Source organism: Aedes albopictus, chromosome 3, assembly GCF_035046485.1.
Source record: "Aedes albopictus strain Foshan chromosome 3, AalbF5, whole genome shotgun sequence".
In the NCBI taxonomy this organism is placed as follows: domain Eukaryota; kingdom Metazoa; phylum Arthropoda; class Insecta; order Diptera; family Culicidae; genus Aedes; species Aedes albopictus.
The window spans coordinates 203603334-203625262 of record NC_085138.1 but is presented as its reverse complement, the minus strand read 5'-3'; the positions used below and the strand labels follow the sequence as shown (position 1 = coordinate 203625262).

The 21929-nt window shown below is 39.3% G+C and overlaps 1 protein-coding gene across 1 annotated transcript; it reads right to left on the bottom strand.

The window, feature by feature from the left end:
* Positions 1 to 2175: 2175 nt before the first annotated feature.
* Positions 2176 to 21647, bottom strand: LOC109404999 (uncharacterized). The gene is made up of 2 exons (XM_029863341.2): positions 20853 to 21647; positions 2176 to 4045 (listed from the first exon to the last, which is right to left on the bottom strand). Exons 1-2 carry the CDS (start codon positions 20886 to 20888, stop codon positions 2426 to 2428), a joined length of 1656 nt encoding a protein of 551 aa, XP_029719201.2. The 5' UTR covers positions 20889 to 21647; the 3' UTR covers positions 2176 to 2425.
* Positions 21648 to 21929: the final 282 nt, after the last annotated feature.

The following is a 21929-nucleotide window of genomic DNA, read 5'->3' as shown; positions in this document are numbered from 1 at the left end:
ACACTGTGTAAATCGCATAATGCGAAACCATATAGGTGAAAATTTAAACTAATTAACAACATCTTCATAATCCCGCCCTTATTTAGCCTCAAGTGAGACTAAAGAAGGGCAGCTGATTGTCTCGGAGAAACACAAGGTCCACTGCACTATTGCTCCGGTTAGCGCAGTAAGGGCTACATACTGTGGAGGGCGCCCTGGTACTCCACAGGCTCCGTTAGCGGTTAGGTTTTTATTAGACCCCCCCTAGCCATTCATTCCTAGGCACGGTAAGCATAAAGCCGCATCACACCATGAATTAGGGGTCACCTGTTGGTGGATTCTTACCACCGGAACAGGCGGTCCGTAGTGTTATTCTTAGCCAATTGAGACAATCGCTACCGACACTACACAGCTATCTAGGCTGATCGAGAAAAGAAGTTAATATTGATGATCAACTTCATACGGACTCGAACAGCCGACTAAAATGGAATGGTCCCGTATCGTGAGTAGATCACTTTACAATGGTGCGTTGCGGTGTAAGAGGGGCCACACCAAATTTAGATCTAGCTACATATTTTCCTGTCCAAAGTAATCGACATAATTGTACCTTTCAAGATTGGTGTACTTTTTATGTATGTATTATATTTGAATTTTTACTGCTAATTGGCCGATGCAAATATTATTTTTCTTTTATGTTCGAGACCTCTCATCGGGTACGAGGGGGGGGGGGGGGACAAAAATAAATAAGGAACAAACGAAAAAAAAACTATTGAAAAATTACAAATTTTACCAACTAATGAAAAAAAATTTTCAACTATTGAAAAATAATTGCTTGTAAACATTTTTTCTATTGAAAATGGAGTCATGGGACGCCATGTTTTTTTTTCGCCCCTTCAATATTTTGGGATTTTTGAAGGGGGGTGACATAAAACAAATTAAATATTTGCATCGGCCTCAGAAAACCGGAGAGTGAGAGAGAATTTTTAGTTTTGAAGCCGGGCATGGAGTTATTCCATGTGAAATAAAACAAAACATTTTATTTCAGGAGGATTCAGGTAAATTTAATGTATGAATAAATGCTGACCAAATATAATCATAACCTTTTAGTTTTCAGATAACAAAAAGGTCAGAATGTTCTACCATACAATAAACAATCATACATATATACACATATCATATCATATATTGGGAAAGGGAGGGACCATCAGGGCACCCGATTGTTGTTAACATTTCGTGGATTGAGGGCGGGCTCTTCGACCCCATCTATTGGGAGTATTCTGTCAATCGAGGGCTTGATTTTGCAGTTGTTCGTGAGAACTTTCTTTTGGAAGGAGATTCTTTTCCCCTGACGCGGGTTTCGCGCAAGTGTCTCTGCTTGCGGGTCCACACATCCTATTTTGGCGCTTCATACAGGAGAATGACTGATCACTAGCAACAGCACAATCTTGATAAAATCGCTTATCAGATTATTCCAGTGCTATAGGAAGATGCCTTGCTACAATAGATGGTAGAACAAAATCATCATCACCATCAATAATTGCATCAAAAATGTTGGAATGCAAGAAGCTAGAGCAATACCGCGATAATTTGCAACGTTAGATTTCTTACCAGACTTGAAAATAGGCGCGAGCAATGAACGTTTCCTTATTTTTGAAAATAGTCCGAAGTTCAGTGACATATTGAACAACCGAAACAGAGGAACAGTTAATTCAGTGGCGAGATTCTCCATAATCACAGTAAGAACTTCATCAGGTCCGAAACCTTTTGATTCATCCAGGCTTTTGAGAGCAGCCATAATGTCATGCACAATGACATGGCTGATACCTATATCACTAGGAAACTCTGGTTGGGCTTCAAAATAATCGCAGTAACGATCAGAATTCGAGTTAGGTCTTGTAAATTTCTTGAAAAGAAAAATCAGCAAACAGGTCGCATATTTGTTATACATTTTTGCCAACCCTCTCATTGTAATGCATTGTAGACTCCTTCTTAAATGGGTAAATGACAAAGAAATAATGGTTGTGAATCCATCAATTTGAACAACCAAATACGTCTTCTATACTTTTTGGCGAGAATCACCTAAAATAAAGTGTGTAGGAGATAACTAAAGCGGCCAAGTCCTCAGAAGCTTATTCGCGAAATTCCTATTATTTATATTTTGGGCTATGATATAACTGTGAATAAAAAACGATAACCTTATATTTTGTCATCTTATTCCATATATAACAATTAGTATATTTACAACATGATAGTTTATCTATTATGCATTATCACACTTTCACTATTAGCAAAATATTCCAAGTTTGATCGTTATCGTGGGGTCGGTGGGGGTTGGTGTGGAGCCGTCCCAAAGCACAACCCAACCCAGCAACAATAACGACGGAGGCATTACTGCGATTAAATCTCCCTTCGAGGACACGAATCACAATGGCACTGGAACTCTGAACTACGGAAAAAGCAATTGTAGTTGGTTGAATGCACCCCAGGTTAAGCCTGCTATTGAACCGAACACTTCAAGAATTAATATTCCAACCGTTGCCATGCTTTGCATGTTCATTCGTTCGGTGGCTGAAATACGGCTCGCACGGCTAGAGACGTTGTTATCAATGACTTCCTCACCGGCGGCAGCGGAGACGGTACCGGCGATTCCAATGTCGTCCTTGTTTCCATACTCATCGTCGTCATCGTTGGCATCGTCATCGTCGTCGTCGTCGTTGTCGTCGTTGTCTGCGTTGTCGCCGTCAACGTGGTTGGCGCTGCCTTCCTCACCAACACCGCCGATGTTGACACCGTCACCTGCTGCATCCCCGCCAGCAGAATAATTGCCATTTCCGTCTTTTTGTTCAATCGTGTTCGAGATTGAATTTCCATCGCCTGTAGATGCGTTTCGACCATTAATTACTAGTTGAGCATAGTTGTTGAATGCGTTCTGAAACACTAGGGCAGCTCGTCGTTCCTTGCTCCTGGGATGCAGGGCCAATAAATTACTCGACAGACGAGATAAATGCGGCGGTAAAGGAAAATTATTTTCTTCATTATTTTTTGCTGTGCCATAATTTCCCACCGAGCCTCCACTTGTCGTTTCTGTTTCCAATGAATTGACGATTTTGCGGCCTCTCCTCCTGCGCTCGGCGACTAGTTGTACGAGGGGGACCAACGAAGAGACGGCTTGTATTGTTCTAGCTCGAAATTGATTGCGAGTCTCATTTAGCCTTTTGGAAATGTGTTCTAATCTTTTCGCTAGAAACCCTTTTTCTGCCTGAATAGGACCAATAATTCCAGACTCATTTGCTTCGAAAGCATAATCGCTGTCGAGATGAAATGATACTTTTGGCTGGTGGTTAGATTCCTCAATAGGCAATGCTAATCCAACAAATTCCGAACTAGTTTCAACTTGGTCATTGTTTTTGTTTTCCGCCATCTGATCAACTGCATCTGATGAGATTTCTTTGTCTTTTGTAGCTGATTCGTCGTGATTCATTTTTTCTTGCGATGGAAGCTCGCTTGCATTGGAAGACAATTTGAACTCATCTTCGACAACGGTCGCTACAGTTGTTGAACTGCTGTCGGTTTTGCTCGTTTCATTCTTAATAAGTGAATTCATTAAGTTTTCGCTTGGGGCATCGCTTTGGTGCGGCTGCATTTGTTCTTGTTGGCGGTGATACAGTTGTCGATGTCGTTGCAAAGGAGAAATAAGACGCTGAAAGGCAGCCGTGATCCGTTCACGTGCTGATCCAATTATGTTGCCAATTATATCAGAATACAACTCGGTGCTATTGTTATCGCTTCTCTGCCACGGAAACAACCGAAATCCTTTCACATTGGAAAGGATTCCCGGAGCTGGAGTGGGTGACAACGATTCGTCCTGTTGTTCAGTGACTGTGCTATTTTTGTCATCATCATCCATGGGTTCGACTTCATAATTTTCGGAACGCGAGTCCGCCCTAGGCTGGGCGCGAAAGTCACTCACGTGCGAATTGGGATCGTCAGGAGTTGACGACGACAGGGAATGAGCAACTTGAATCAGTAAGTTTTCGAGAAATGGCTTCGCTGTTGTCAGGTGAACCTGTTGAGTATAGAAATATTATAACATATAAAAATAATAATATAGTATTTTTAGCATGTGGGAGGACAATGAGAATAATCTTCATGTAGTGCCACCTCGTTACCAAATTAGCATTATTTTAAGCCGAATATTTCAACTTCTTATGTTGACACGCTTGAGGTCCTTGTACGCTAGATTGGGTCCACAATGTCGATAGTTTGAAACACAGGACGAATGTCACTGGAGTTCCCTTCTAACTGTCAAACTTCATACTTTTTCGCTGTGACATGTTACGGCGGTGACGCCAGCGACATTTTTCCTCAATAGCACTAGTTTACAAAATAAAACGAAAGTCGTGAACTTCTGTCATCGACCACAATTTTTGAAGCACAATTTAGGGCTGATTTCGAAACCGCGCTTCAAAAAATTTTAAGTAGAGCAGTTTTCCAGTTTTAGCTCAATATCGAGTTTTACATTTTTTTTAAATATGGAATTTACTAAAATTCAAATATCTTGCGTTTTGTTCAACCAATTTCAAATCTTTTTCCGTAAATTAAAAGCTCAATACAATACCATTCGATCATCTGAATGCAGGTTTTGCGTTAGATTGATGAAATTCAAGATATTGGCGAGTTTTTGGGATAATCTCCTTAAATTTTAGCATTTTTTTTTAAATATTTGAAGAAATGTATTTTTTTATTTAATAAGAAAAAAACAATCTTAAAATTCTTTCTCAACGTTTATTTGACATTTCATATGTAGGCGAGTTACAGTAAAAAAAAATCAGCTCAATCGGAGCATTTATTACGGAGAATGAGATATGTGAAGTTAGCGACTTTGCTTAAAAACAGAACAAAAATCGATTTCAAATCATCATCTTTGTATGGAAAGTCGAAAAAAGATCCGCTCTACTTTAATTTTTTTTCCTTCACGTTTTTGAACTCAGAGCATGATTCTACACCAAAAATGATCATCAGCTTACCAAGTTCAAAAATGCTGTAAACTAGTGTAGTTTATTAGGTGAACAAGGTGCCAAGGTCGGGTAAAATGGCCTAACTCATAGAATCATTCCTGAATGTGATTTGACCATTACTATAAGTTAACACCTATGTGCCTGAGCCTCATTTTGCACCCAATTTCAAAACTTCAAAAATCTGATTCTCAGCCATTTCTCAACGTAAGTTAATGAAATTTTGACAGTCGATCACAAAATCCTTCTAGTTTGTGTAACCGGGTTCATGGTTCCGGATTTTTCCGTTGTTCTGGATTTATGACCGGGGGTACTGGGGTAACCTCCTTATCAGATAGAGGTGCAACCAATAATTTGCTTTCGTAAACTAGCTTGCGGCATATCAAACTTCATGATTTTGCAAAACAAGAGTATTAGACCATGTTTCTAAAGATTTCAGATACACTGGCCACTTCTCCGGATGTTCCGGACCCAGGTGCCCTCAGGAAAGTGGCCACTTACTGACCGGTTCTGAAATCTAGCTTGCGACATATCAAACTTTATGATTTTGCAAAACAAGAGTATTGGACCATGTTTCTAGAGGTTTCGGATACACTGGCCACTTCTCCGGATAGGTGTTAATGGTGTCAAGATATGTTTGCATGAAACATCTTTCTAGAAGCCAGGCAGACAAACCCACGGAAAATCTTATGCTTTCCCAATGAAAAATAGGAACTTCTGTTTTATGTTGCTTGCATTTTAAGTTTTCTGGTGATTTTATTGATATCCAAGTGTTTGGATAATTAATATGACTTTAACCTTCATCCAGCCAACGTACATTTTCCACCTTCGGAAAAGCACAAATATGGTCATAACTTTTTTGTTTTTCGATGGATTTTGATGAAATTTTCACAACTTCCCGAAAAACTCTTCTAGTTTATTATGCCGGGGACATGGGTGACTGGTCCACAGCGCTTGAAAATTGAAGCGTTTTACCTCAGACGAATCAAAATTTGCTCTACTTTGACCGGCGCTTTTCAACCCAAAGCGGTAGCAATATGCCTTCATTGGCAAACATGCTTCAGAAGCAAGTGGGAGCGGGAGCAATAAAAAATATGAGTGAGAGTGAGGAACGACGATTCAGCGCCGTGCGGCTCTCTGAATCTCTCTCTTCGCCGGTGTATACGGAAATGAATATACTTGATTTTATCTCGTTATTACAGTGCGAATGACATAAACTCAAATTAAATCGATTATAATAGTCACGTCCATCATTCTCTCATGAACAAATTGATTGTTTTTACAAGTTTTGAGCAAAAAATAAATCCACTGAATCATTTACGTGTCTTCAGCCTCACCGCAGCAAGTGAGAAACAATCGTTACCAGTCAATATGCTTCACCAGCCAACCGACCGATGAGGAATAGTGGTCGCGGTTGGTTCGGTTTTTCTTTGTTCACTGTGCGTGTTCGTTCGTAGTGATGGTTGGCGCTGATGACTGATCGTACAATTCATATTCACTCAATTTCAAGCACTGCTGGTCCACATGGTTCCGGAGTTATTCCGGATTGTCTTGGGGTACCAAAATTGGTCACATACTGTGCGCTACATATATCTCAAGATCCCGATGAGATAGAAGTATAGTATCTTCGGCGAATTTGTTCAGCAGGTTAAGAACTAACTGACAACGGTGACTTTGGTTCGCGATTCGGCCGCTAGGCGGCGCCAGTGGCAAAAATGTTTAAATCATCATATCTCAGAAACCTGATAGAATAGAATGGTGCTGTTTTCGGCAAAATTCTTCAGCAAGCTCCGAACTATCTGATAGTAAAATATTTGGTTTGGGATTTATCCGCTAGGTGGCACATTGTGTCTGAAAAATTCAATAACATATATCTCGATACCCTAATGAGGTGCAAGCATGCCGTTTTCAGCAAAGTTGTTCAGCAGGCTAAGAACTATCTGGCAATGGCGTTTTTGGTTCGAGAATCGTCCGCATAGGTGGCGCCAGGGTCAAAAATCTTCAAACTTCTATATCTCAGAATCCTGATAAGACAGAATGATGCCGTCTTTTCAACAAAGTTCTTCAGCAAGCTAAAAACTCTTTATCTCAAAAATCGGAAAACATCCAGCAAACTTTTCTGAAAGTTAAAAGGAAGTAAGACGTATCTGGTGTCTTCTTCTTCTTCTTCTTGGCGTAACGTCCTCACTGGGACAAAGCCTGCTTCTCAGCTTAGTGTTCTATGAGCACTTCCACAGTTTTTAACTGAGAGCTTCCTCTGCCAATGACCATTTTGCATGTGTATATCGTGTGGCAGGCACGAAGATACTCTATGCCCAAGGAAGTCAAGGAAATTTCCTTTACGAAAAGATCCTGGACCGACCGGGAATCGAGCCCGTCACCCTCAGCATGGTCATGCTGAATACCCGTGCGTTTTCCGCCTCGGCTATATGGGCCCTCGTATCTGGTGTCCTTGGTTCTGATATTATTCGATAGGTTCCGTCTAGTATTAAGAAAATATTTGTATGAACACCCTTATTACCAAAAAGTATTCCATTTTCAGCATAGTTGTTCAACAAGCTAAGAGCCATTTGGCAGGATAGTAGACTGACGAGTACGGTGGTACAAGAGGCAATACTTTAGCAACGTCTTTGACACCCTGCAGACAAATTTTGTCGCCCTAAAGGGTGTCCACGAAGAAATACTATTCATGGTCAAAAAATTAGCAATATTGGCGAACGCAATCAAAAGTTTTATAATATTTTCTGTGTGCGAATTTCATCGTGGACACCCTTTACAATATTGCTTCTTTTACTCCGTTTCTTCTTCCAGGTATGTCTCCGGGAATTTCTACAGGAACTCTTCCGGAAATTTTTCCAGGAATTTCTTCAGGCATTCCATCGGGAATTTATCCAAGAATTCCACTGAGAAATCCTCAAGAACTTCCTTCAGGAATTTCTTTAGGAAATCTGCCGGGAATCCTTCAGAAGTTCCTCCGGGAAATCCTCTAAGAAATCCTCCAGGAATTCCTCCGGGGATTTCTCAGGAAATTTCCACAGGATTTCCTCTAGGACTCCCCTCAAGAATTCCTTCGGCAATTTCTGCGGAAATTCTTCTGGGAATTTTTCCAGAAATTCCTCCGGACTTTTTTTCTAAGATTTTCTTCTGGAATTTCACTGGAAATTTTCCCAGGAATTCGTCCATGAGTGCCTCCGGGAATTCCTCCGGAAATTTCTTCAGGAATTCTTCTAGGATGTTCTATCCACTTATCCGCGAGCGGTAATGGCGGCGACGGGCACAACCTACCGATTCGAATTTTGACGTTTCGTGGGGATCGCAATCGGTTGGCGCCACCGATCGGTGGGTGAAGGGGTGAGGAGGAGAATGAAACTGTTTTGACTTTCCCCCAAGAAACGTCAAATTCTGAACCGGTTGGATATGCCCGCCGCCGCCATTACTGATCGCGGATAAGTGGATAAGAATTCCTCCAAGAATTCCTCTCCGGGAATTTTTCCAGGAGTTTCTCCAGGAACATATCCGGGAATTTTCTAAGGAAAACTGTCGTTTTTTTTTTCAAAAAAATCCTCTGGTAATTTCTCCATGAATCTCTTCAGGAAGGTTTCCGTGATTTTTTTTTTCTTACAAAACCTTCGAGAATTTATCCCGGAATGTGGCACGTTCGGTGTAGTACTAGATTTGTAGTAATGAGCTGAATTTTAGTATGGAGAGAAGGTCAGTTCTCTGTTTCTGCAATTAAATGGTACAAAAAGCGTGGGCATTATGATTCCTTGTCTAATTTGATGCTGTTTGAGCAAAACTTTGGAATGTTGTTTATGTTGCAAGAAATGGAGTAAACAACAACACTGTTGCCCAAAGTTTTGCTCAAACAGCATCAAATTAGGCAAGGAATCATAATACCCACGCTTTTTGCACCATTTCACTGCAGAAACGGAGAATTGTCCTTCTCACCATACTATAATTCAGCTCATTACTATAAATGTAGTACTTCATCGGTCTGTCCTATTCATCTAGGACTTCCTTTACGAATACCTCCGGGAATTTATCCTGTAATTCCTCCGGGAATTTCTCCAAGAATTCCTCCGAAAATGTCTCCGGAAATTTCTCCAGGAAATCCTCCAGGAGTTGTTTTGGGAATTTCTTCTGGAAATCTTCCAAAAAATCCTCCAAGAATTCTTTTAGGAATTTCTCCGGGAACTCTTCTGAAATTCCTCCGGAAATTTTTAAAGGAAATCTTCAGGATTTGCTCAGGAAATCCTCTGGGAATTTCATCATGTATTCCTCTGCGAATCCCTCGAGGACTTCCTTCAGGAATTCCTCAGGAAATGTCTGTAGGAATCCCTCCGGTGATTTCTCCAGCAATTCCTCTGGTAAATTCTTCAGGGAATCCTCCTTCCTGGGGGATTCCCCGAAGAAAATTCCTGGAAGAATCGCTGGAGGCATCCCCTGAGGGAATTCCAGAAGGAATCCCCGGGAGAATTCCTGGAGATAATCCCGGAAAAAGTCCTGGAGAAATTACTGATGGAATCACCGGAGGAACTGCTGGTGGGAGTCTTAGAAGAATTCCAGGAGAATTTCCTGGAGGGAATCGTAAAGAAATTCCTAGTGGAATTCCAGGAAAAAAATTGGAAGGATTTCCTGAAGAAATTTTTAGTGAAATTTCTGGAGAAATTCCAGGGAGAATTTCCAGAGACATTCCCGGCGGAATTCCTGAAGAAAACAAAGGAGGAATACTTAGAGAAATTCCCAAAGGAATTCCTGGAGAAATTCCCAGAGAGTTTTCTGAAAAAAAAGTCACGGAAGACTTCCTGGAGAAATTCCCAGTGGACTTTTTTGAAAAAAAAAACCGGAAATTTTCCTGAACAAATTTCCGGAGGAATTCCCGGAGGAAATCCTGGAAGAATTTCTGGAGGATTTCCCGGACAATTTCTTGAAGAAATTTCCAAAGCAATTCCTGGCGGGATTGCTGAAGAAATTCCCGAGGAAATTCCCGGAGACATTCCCGGAGATTTGCCTGGAGGAACTCCTAGAAAAAGTTCTCGGATAAATCCAGCCTGGAGAAATTCTTGAAAGAATTCCTGGAGAAATTCCCAGAAGAATTCCTGGAGAAATTCCCAGAAGAATTCCTGGGAAAATTACCGAAGTAATTCCTGAACGAATATCCGCAGGAGGTCCTGATGTGGGTCCTAGAGGAAGTCCTGGAAAAAAATCCGAAGGAATTCCCGGAGACATTTCCAGAGGAGTTTCTAGAGAAATTCCAGAAGAAATTCCTGGAAAAACTTCCGGAAGAGTTCCTGTAGAAATTCCCGGAGACATTCCCGGAGACATTCCCGGAAGAAAAAACGGAGCAACATTGTGGGGTGACAAAATTTGTCTGCAGGGTGTCAAAGACGCTGTAGCGAATAACCTAGCGAATAAATCAAGAATCAAAGACTCAACTATCAGACAGTTTTTAGTTTGCTGAAGAACTTTGTTGAAGACGGCATCATTCTATCTTATCAGGATTCTGAGATATAGAAGTTTGAAGATTTTTTACCCTGGTGCCACCTAGCGGACGATTCTCGAACCAAAGACGCCATTGTCAGATAGATTCGCCTGCTGAACAACTTTGCTGAAAACGACATGCTTGCACCTCATTAGGGTATCGAGATAAACGTGTTTGAATTTTTCAGCACAATGCGCCACCTAGCGGATAAATCCCAAACCAAATACTTTACTATCAGATAGTTCGGAGCTTGCTGAAAAATGTTGCCGAAGACAGCATCATTCTATTCTATCAGGTTTCTGAGATATGAGGGTTTGAACATTTTTGCCACTGGCGCCACCTAGCGGCCGAATCGCGAACCAAAGTCGCCGTTGTCAGTTAGTTCTTAACCTGCTGAACAAATTCGCCGAAGACACTATACTTCTATCTCATCGGGATCTTGAGATATATGTAGCGCAAAGTATGTGGCCAATTTTGGTACCCCAAGACAATCCGGAATAACTCCGGAACCATGTGGACCAGTCACCCATGTCTCCGGCATAATAAACTAGAAGAGTTTTTCGGGAAGTTGTGAAAATTTCATCAAAATCCATCGGAAAACAAAAAAAGGTATGATCATTTTTGTGCTTTTCCGAAGGTGGAAAATGTACGTTGGCTGGATGAAGGTTAAAAATGTTGATGACTTTTGCTTCATTCGGATGTCATCAACTAAGTTCATTCGTAAATGTCATGGTAAGGATGATTTCCTGTTTTGACACGAATCTGCAATGCGGATTAGCATGATAAAACTATAAGACGAAATAAGATGAAATATGTTGGTTTTTCTTAACATTCATGATATTCTCAATGATTTCGAAATGCTTATTTGCAAGAAAACGTAAAAATAAGATTCCACACTACTAAAAATGTATTATATTTCATTGATAAAATGTTAAAAATAGTAAAAAGTATTGACAAATATGTGAACATTTTTTTTCTCGAATACTGTGACTAAAGTCCACACTAAGTTCAATAAAACTGCCTTCAAAGGCCTACATTATTTTTACTTGTATAAACAACACATATTTGTGAACAAAAAAAAACACATATTAATATTTAGTAGCTATGATATTTTTCTAGGTCACTTTGAAAAAAGTCTACGCATACGTTATTAGGTTTTTTTATAACTCTCGAGCGATCGCGCTGTTGTATTTTGTACAACACGTTGAAAAAATCTCGCTTTTTGTACTCAGCATTAGCGTGGTGTTGACGGTGGTGGCCAACCGCGCGAGTTACGGAAGGTTAATCTGGAGACAGAAAATTTTCCCTTCATTAATATGTAGGGTAAATGTAGTAGATTTCGCCCCCTAAAACATTCTGTTGTCTGAATTATTGTATTTCAGCATACACTAATAATACACTCAGTTCAGTAGAAATAAAAAAGCCGAGCCGAATTTTGCTCCGTCATGTTCAATATTTTATAACTTTGGCAATTATTAATATTTTTGGCTGAAAGTTTCACCACTTCATCATGAGTAAATTTTGAGTTATGATAACTTATATAAAACATGTCACTTTTGAACATGTCATTTTCAAAAATCCGTATTTTCGTGAAAAATTGAAGTAGCTTTACGAAAATTCCACTGCAGTGTCAGAATAGGAAATGATGTGATCAAAATTTGAACCATCTGCATTCAATGGTTTGGGCCATAGTCATCGTCAAAGTTGAAGAACTAATATGGGTGTCTAGAGGTTGTACTGAAACCGAAAAAAGCCGAGGTCAGGTCATTCCATGTATGTTTAATTCTAAACTTTTAATAAACAATTAATATTGTACAACACATTTACTTAAACACTTAAGTACTTAAATTTTCGAGTGTTATGCTACTTATTTATGATATCCCACACGTAATACATAGTGTGTTACACGTTACGCGTAATGTGTTACATACTTATGTCAATCAACAGACAAGTTTTGTTTTACAAATGTTGGCAACTCTAAAAACCTTATTGTGATGTTACATGTGTTACTATATGTTACTATGCGTTACCAAGTAATTCCCGCCAACTTATTTGTTAATAATAAGGTTTTACCACAGAGAACAGACATCCAGGCTAGAACAAATTTCATCCAGAAAGTTGTGTAAGGATTGGTTCTACCAGTAGCCAACATTTTGAATTCTACAAAACTTAGTTATTGATTGACATATGTATGTAACGCATTACGCGTAACGCGTAACACACTATGTGTTACGTGTAAGATATCATAAATAAATAGCATAACACCCGAAAATTTGAGATAATTTGTCGTACAATATTGATTGCTTGTTAAAAACTCAGCACTAAATATAAATGGAACGAATCGACCTCGGCTTTTCTTCTGCACCGGTGTTTTAGTATGATCAATACAAGGTGAAAACTGTAGACACCCTTAAGTTTTTCAACTTTGACGATGGCTGTGGCACAAACCACTGGATGGAACTGATTCAAAATTGACCTCATCATTTCCTATATTTTCTGAAGCTGCAGTGAAATTTTCAAATTTTCATAAAGCTACTTCAATTTTTCACTAAAATGCGGATTTTTGGAAATAATATATTCAAAAGTGACATTTTTTATATAAGTTATCATGACTCAAAATTTGAAATTTCTATTAATTTGAAATTTTGGCCATAAATTACCAATATACTGATGATGAAGTGGTGAAATTTTCAGCCAAAAATATTTGGGGGATTCATTTAACAGCGTAAACTGATTAAACTGATTAAACTTCGCGCTCACCAAGGCAATCTTTGATTATTTCATTCGCAAAATCATGGAACATTTCAAAAAAGCAGAAAATTATGGCTTACGCAGCAATTTAATCTGTTTAGTGAGTACCCTTATTGACAATTGCCAAAGTTATAGAAAATTGAACGTGACGGATTTTAGCAAGAAAATTCTGCTCGGCTTTTTTTTTGCTACTGAGTGTAAGTATTTTTCTATAGTGATTCCCACTAATGATCCTTCAATCAATGGTAATGGAGCTAAAACATATTTTTAAATGAAGATTTAATAGATTAAAAATGTTCCTCATTGACTTGTGATTTATTTTTCGCCCCCAAAAACTCAATTTGCCTTCTTGGGTGTAAACTTACAGAATGGATCAATAAGATATGTGTGCCATCAGTGATCTCACGCTCCCATATACATCTTATTCAAAAACAAGCAATTACGGCACCGATTGATTCCGTTCTTTTTGTTTCCATGGGTGATCACTTCTAATGAAAAATACAAAAATAAGAAAAAAAAAACAAACAGCGCTTCAATCCTTTGTTTTTCGTAAGATGAAAATGGGAGCCACATGCTTAAGAAGGGAACCAATACCCTATATAAATCTTTTTTTTTTTTATCTAGTTCATTTATTTGGGGCTCAATCGCGTATAACGCTTTACGGAGCCGATACCCTATATAAATCAGTAGACCTTTAACCCTTTGGAGCCGGAGGGGTCATATATGACCCCGGCGATAAAACCGAGCATAACAAACGTGTTCAACACCAGCGAGGTTGCGTCGACAGCGGCGAAAAAAATCGGCTCCAAAAGGTTAAAAACGTCCACCTAAAAATTGCGTATTAGTAAAGTATTCTAATGAATTACGTCACATTGTGACGTCCCATTCAAATATATGGTAGGAAAGGGGGGTAGGAGGCCGTCCATAAATTACGTTGGGATTTATGGGGGAGGGAGTGTTGAGAAATGTTACGCGCCATACAAAAGTATTTTGGTTCTCATACAAAAAATCTTAAATGAGGGTGGGGTGTCGAAAAATTGTGAAAATTCCCTTACGTAATAAATGGACTGCCCCTCGGTGGCTTAAAAATAAAATATTTTTCACGACAAAAATGTCCATTTGAAATATGATTTAATGATCCTTGTAACAATTACGCCAAAAGTTCATCCATCAATACATTGTAACATCGAGCGATTGAAGAAAGTGTAGGGTAATCTGGAGTGAAACGATATCTCGGAATTTGGAGCGCATGGAATTTGAGATATTGAGCACTGATCATATGGCACCTTCTATAGCTGTTGTGAATTATGCTGGATTAGTACGACTGGTAATATTGTTATTCCGAAAAAACTGGCTTTCTCAGTCTTGGACTTTTCAAAACGGCTCGTTTTGCTTTGCCCGACGTTTCGGCTCTTTTATTGGGCCTTTTTCAAGGGGATACTACAAATATAGAACATTTCAAAAGGCTAATCGCACAACATATAACACAGATAACATTCTTACGCTGTCAACCGTTCCTCGATACATTGAAATTTGCCGAATTTGTGGGGGGGAGCTTCTTATATACCTATGAATTTACATTTGTTGGGAATAGTTAAAATGGAGTCCCCTGGTGTTTTATTACTAGCTGAAGCGAAAAATACTAGCGAACGTTTCGCCCCTTAAGCTTCCGTAACTCGCGCGGTTGTCCACAACCGCCAGCACCACGCCAATGCTGAGTACAAAAAGCGAGAATTTTTTAACGTGTTTCACAAAATACAACAGCGCTATCGCTCGTGGGTTAAAATTGAAATGCATTTTTTACACTTGACATTCTTTTTCTTCTCTATGGCTCTAATTCCCCACTGGGACTTGGCCTGCCAGTTAAAGTACTTAGTGTTCTTTGTTCTTTGAGTGTTCTCTGAGCACTTCCACAGTTATCAATTGAAGGGATTTCTTTGCCTGCCATTGCATAAGTTTTTGTATATTGTGAGGCAAGCACAATGATACACTATGCCCAGGGAGTCGAGAAAATTTTCTAGACCCGAAAGGGAACCGAACCCGCCGTCTCTGGATTGGCGGTCCATAGCCGTAGGCTATTTGGAGACCCACTTGACATGTATTTTTTTTTATTGAAAGAGCTTGAAACAAAAGGATGTCACTGATAAAACCCCGCTGTTGTGTAAATGAAGCTCTATATTTTTCACTTCATGCACAGTTTCACAACCAATTATGTATTCTCCCTTTTCATGTATTTCTTTTCATCAACATAAAAATAATCCTCAAATAGTACAAACAAACTTAAAGTTTTTTAATCGACAAAATTTAAAAAAATGCCGTATTACCCAGCGCAGTATCATAACATCCGAGACATGACATCCGATCATGCAGATACACCACAAAGGATATTATGACGCATCCAAATGTTTGTACGTTCTTTCGCAAAAAAAACTGACCTAACGACTGAGACAGTATAGCCTCGGACGTTGTGATCCGGCCCAGGTAATTTGCCAATTGTTGAACGTAGTACTGAAAAAAATGTAGTTTTGAATAAGTGAACGTCCAGTGAACGTCTATATGTACTCATTTCTTCTATGTACGTTCCGTTGGATTTTAATAACTTTAAATTCCATTTTCTAAGAGAAGTTTGGGTCTCAAAAGTGGAACGCTTCCTTAAGCTACCTCATCCTAAAGTTGCACGTTTATCGCTAATTGTTGCACGGTTCAAGCTTTGTTCGTGATTAATGACGCATAACCCGACGTATGTAAACCTATCATTGACCTGTTTTTATTTTGACCACCAAACTCAACACAGACCCAACAGTTGTGCGATGTGGGTACAACATTCGCTAAAATTAGACCCGACTTTGACCCGACATTCGGGCTGAAAAACGGTGAGTCGAAAAGGAGATCGTCCAACATAGCTCCTACCTCACGCTTCTACGAGTCAAAGCGATGACAAAGACAAAGACCGCCAGCTAAGGCTAGTAGTACACAGGGTCAAAAAATATTTAACAAGGAAAGAACTCAAGAAACAACATCAGTTTGAAAATTCGATCGAGTCAAACAAGATGTTTGAGCATTGGTCCAAAAAGAAGACAAATATTTAACCCTGTTTACTAACAGCAAGAGTTGTGTGTTTAGCTGGTACACGGTGTCTACGGTAGAATAATATTATCCCGGAAGCGGTCGCGTCGTGTACTGAGTACACGCACCATGAAAAATGCACGCTTGTGATACACAGCGTGAACGTAGTGCCGTTGCAGGTAGTCGAAGACGCGACTGCTCGAGGGTTATTAGCAAAAAAATCAGTATCGCTAAGGGTCGATTTCTTCACCTCGGCTTAACCGGTAAGCCAGGCTTACCCATATAGTTAAGCCTGGCTTAACGCTTAAGCCAGGGTGAAGAAATCGGCCATAAGTCACCCTGCAAATGAAAGCTATAGCTTAAAAGGGTCTATTCTTTCATTTGGTTCCAAGCGCGAAATGAATTGGAAGTTAATTTCAAATACAAATGGGTATTTCTCGGACATTTGTTCTAGAAATCACGAAAAAAATAAACATTGTCCTAGACCCCCCGATAGAACATTTCCCTCTTAGCACCAAATGAAAGAGGAGACCCTTAGCTTTCATTTGGTGAGTGACTTACTGAATACTGATTTTTTTTTCGATAAAATACACAGACACCTGGATACTGTTATCCTTCTGACTTCAGCTAGATTGAGGAGGTACGACCCTATCGTCTGTTCACCAAGAAGGTGCGTCTCGAACAACCTAGTGTTGGTTGGGACGCTAAACAGAACTGGCACGATGGCCCTGCGGCGAGACAGGAGTGTCGACGTAGGCCCAATAAGCCACCCGTAAAATCCCCATTACGAATAATATAGGAGAAAATACGACTCCTACAACATTCGAAAACAAAAGTTGACAAAAATATAACAAAGAATTTTCATTTTATTATGCCGGACGAAAATATTAAACAGAAATTACGCCTGCAATCAATTTGAGAATTTCACCAATGTTTATAAAATTGGGCAATTATTTAATAATTTCGACTAGGATTCCCTACAATTGAACTCTTCCTTTTCTTCCCAGAGTTCCCTTTCTCTAGTTTGGCTAGCTATCTCCAGAGATTTTCTACATACGTTTCTCTGACAAAGTCATCGTGAAAATCTAGAAAAGAAAACTACAGCCTTCTGCCGCCTTAGTTCCTCAATCTAACTATGTGGCTTCGCCGCATGGCTTGAACGAATTTTTTACTAAAATTATTATCAAATTTATTGCTCGTTGTTTCACATTAATTAATAATTAATAAAAAAATGCAGCAAATAAGCATTTTTTATTCCTAAATTTTGTATTGCTTTTTCGATATTTTTTCAATGTGAATTCTCTAATTTAGGCTGATACAAACATCATTTTTCTTCTATATCCGAGACCTCTCAGAGAGACTATGTCCACATTCACATTACATATATTCATTATTGAAAAAAATGTTTAAAAGCAATTCTCCTATTGAAAATGTAGTCATTGGTTGCCAACCCAAGTAACCACGTCGCTCAAGCCGTAATGCACTTGGTAATGCATGCATGCATACATGGGGCCGTACATAAACCACGTAGATTTTTTTTGAGGTGTGGGAGGGGGGTCTGGCCAAAGACTATGCTTCGTAAAAATTTTAAAATTTACATATGGACAAAAGTCTACAAGGGGGAGGGATGTTGGGGTCTGAGATGATTTTGGTGTACGTGGTTTATGAATACGGTGTAAAAAAGCAAAAGTTTTGCTCAAGCAGCATCAAATTAGGCAAGGAATCATAATACCTCACCATACTAAAATTCAGCTCATAACTACAAAACTAGTACAGTGACGATTCGTTCGTTGAGAGCTCGTTAGATGGGCTGTCTCGATGGTTGAATGTTCACTGGTTGGGGCAAAACCCAACTAAAAAGCACTGTCAATGTCAAAATAGATGTCAAAACGAGTTTGACGTCTGACCGCCGTCGCATCACAGCTCCTGTATACAGAACGTTTGCGCAAGTATGTGAGTGTTCCGTGACGTATTTCTCGTCACTTGCGTGTGTCTAGAGCATTTTGATCAGTTGTCAGTTGCTCAAACGAATGAACACGATTCGCTAATCGGGGCGCAGTCGTGACCCAACCAGCGAATCCGGACTGTACTACACCAAACGTGCCCCATTGAAGCTAAATTAAGAGGAAACAAACCATCATACGTATTAAGAAACTCAAAGCCAGTTTTTTCGATCAGTTTTCAACCAATGGTAATAAAAATCTATTACTGCACTCTATTTAGCATCTAGATAACACTGAAATAATTTCCATTTGTGGCTTTTTGAAATTGAGAAAGAACTGCTTTTAATAGTTGATGCTTAAATTATGGTTATTTGAGCCTTAAAGTGGGAAAAAGCCCCAAAAAAATCAATTTGGCTTTATTGGGGCCATTGTCCACTTTACTTCAATTTCAATTGTACATACAGAGTCATGCTTGATTTATTTACACTGTATTTATCCCTTTTGGGACGGAGCGCAAAAAAGTGAAATCTCTATACAAATGGCTCAACTTTGGCTCTCCAGAACTTTTATATATCCCAACAAAACAACAATTGTTGTTCTTCATTTAGAAGAACTACTCTTCAACTTTCGATTTCTAGCTTTGACTACCTTGATAACTCGGAAAAAAATGCGACAGATAACACTTTTTCATGTTTTACGTATTTTGTCCACTTTTTGTTTAACTTGTTGAAGTAAATCTCAAATGCAATGTAAACAAAAGTTTGTTTACCCACATACAAGTATGCATAATGGGTCAATTATTAAAACAGTTAACATTATAAAAAACAAAGACTGAGATGAATAAAATTGGAAAACTATTATTGTTCAACAGCACAATTGCGCTGGGTCGTCACGAAAGGGTTATAGTCCCAGCCCAAAAAATCCCAAATAATATTGAGAAATATTTAGGATTTGCCGAACGGTAAAAATAAGGTTCGGTAGGCCGTCGACGAAACTGCCCTGATAACATCCCATGAACACATTTGTTACTGGATTATACATAGTTGTGTTCCTCGAAGTGCCACTTCTTCTTTTAGATCACCTCGCTTTTGTTCATCAACGTGCTTCCTTGCTTATTCCTGCGCAGTTTTGGCTCGCGACACTTCCGGTAATTCTGTCACCTGTCTTCTGCGTGTACACAAAGACACTCTAGACTCTAGGTCATACCAAGACGGCCATTAGTACCATATAAGCTTGTTTTCAATTCACAAAGCAACTGGCCATGTTGTGTATTAATTGCAGAGCTCTATTTCACTTGTCACTTATATTCTTCAATATTTCCAATCATATATTCTCTTTCTTTCTCTCCTAGGCATATTTCCCAACTGAGACAAATCCTGCTTCTCCAACTTAATGTTCTATGAGCACTTCCTCAGTTATAAATTGAGAGCTTCCTCTGTCAATGACCATTTTGCATGTGTATCGTGTGGCACGAAGATGCTCTATTCCAAGGAAGTTAAGAAAATATGCATTTTGAAAAATTCCTGGACCGACCGGGAATCAAACCCGTCATGTTGGATACCCACGCCTTTATAGCTGTGGATATATGGGCCCTCGAAAAAAAAAATAGTATATCAAAAACGAATCAGTGTTTAGCAAATGAAACACCGACATAACTTCAGATAAACACATGGAGACGCATGGTTGATCAACTTTAACTAAAACACAGGAAACTATGCACGAAGAAGCGGTGCGTTCTGTAGAATGATTTGCATTACAATTTAAGAAATGTATATTATTTTTCCAATATCACCGAGTCACCCTCCGTCGTTTTATAATAAATGGAACTGATTTTTCAGTGTAACCCTACAAACATAAGCTGAATGGTTGGAAGCACACATTTTTCGGGAGTTTGGTAACACAGCGTAACAAAAATAAGCTTTTGGTCTGTCTCAAGAGCAAACTTATGTGTCTCCGAAGGATTTTGGGCCGCTGATTCCGAATTCGGGCTCAGATTTGCTACAACACGTCACAATTTTAAGCTATACCTCAATTTATAGGGCAAAATATGCGATTTTGGGCTTATTTGGCTGCAAGTTATTAAGCATGGAAACATTTTTTTTTGAGAAACCAAAAGGTTAAATGGTCAATTAACATCTAAATTAACGACTCATGCAAAATATTTCGTTTAATCAAATCGAATTTGATAGTTTTAAGCGATTTATGTTAGGTACGATATTTCCCATACAAGTCACCCTCCAAAAGTTGCATGCGAGTTTTCATACTAATATAAAATGCTTAAATCTATCAAATTTGTTTAGGTAAAACGAAATATTTTGCATGAGTCGTTAATTTAGATGTTAATTGACCAATTAACCTTTTGATTTCTTAAAGAAAATATTTCCACGCTTAATGGCTTGCAGTCAAAAAAGCCCAAAATTGCATATTTTTCCCTATAAATTGAGGTATAGCTCAAAATTGTGACGTGTTGGAGCAAATCTGAGCCCGGACTCGGATTCAGCGGCCCAAAATCCTTCGGAGACACATAAGTTTGCTCTTGAGACAAACAAATGTTGCGCTGTGTAATCATAAATATTAAATAAACTTAGTATCTTGATTGCTTTCAGTCATACTAACCAAACATAACAAAAGTATAAAGTTCGTTGCCTTCATCTTCACCACGTTGATCACGCTTCAAATGGCACTTCAAACTTGAATAAAATTCCTATCAATTCAGCATGTCCAAAACAAACGCGTTACTTCCGATAGCTGGTATTCAAAACATATCCAACGGATGTCAAAAAAGCGAAAGCGCACACTTCAGGCTTACAAATCAGACTGAACTTGACTGTAGACAAATCACAATTTCAATCTACATACGCCCAAGCTCGGTTTGTCAGCTGTACCCCACTCTGCTGAAATTGAACTACCAAAAAGCTGGGCAGTTTGTCGTGGCATGCGTTCGATTCCTGCACCCCTATCGACCAATCGAGTGCGCATTTGTAGGCACAGTATGAAGCATCTTCAAAACTTCGTGCCACGGGCAAAGTCGCACTATGTATTCCGGCCGCCCTGAACGTGAGCACCTTGTACGTGACTCTTCGTGCGCCTTAGTGTCGTGCAGAAACGTCTATTAAGCGGGTGGTAATTATACGTCATTGATTGGCTGAATCGCTGATAAACTGTTTGTTGGCCCAAACTGTGTATTGATATCGAGATCAAAGTTGTGTAGTACATAGTCCACATTACATCAACGATGTAGCCAAAGTTCTCTGGCATGGTTGATGGCTACCTATACGAAAGCCAACTTGTTAATTATTACAATGTAAGTCGCCCGTAGTATATACTTAACAACATCGTACCGCGCTGAAATAATCATCAACATTTGTTTAATTGAAGCCCTGCTTTGTTCATTCAAGAGTTCAGCATATGTGGTTCAGCTATAAAGTAGCATACCTACCGTCATCTGGGAGGATATTGATCAGCGGGGTAAAGTAGATCACTAAAGGATCCCTGTGCTTCAACTGCTGAAGATGTTATATTGAGCTCCTCGAGAATTTTTAGCATTTCGACGAGTTTCTCTTCGGCCTCTACGTTGCGCGCCAGGGTATAATGTGTGTTGGGCACTTTGCGAAGATTGACTCGAATCCATACACCAGCGCACAATTTGCGCACTGATTGCCTGTGCGTCAAATTTTTCATTAAAGCCTGCGC

Excerpts from the sequence above, each read along its gene's own strand:
- LOC109404999 (XM_029863341.2), bottom strand. The coding sequence starts at position 20,888 with ATGAAGGCAACGAACTTTATACTTTTGTTATGTTTG. Across the intron at positions 4,046-20,852 it reads TTATACTTTTGTTATGTTTG|GTTCACCTGACAACAGCGAA; the intron begins GTTAGTATGACT and ends TATACTCAACAG.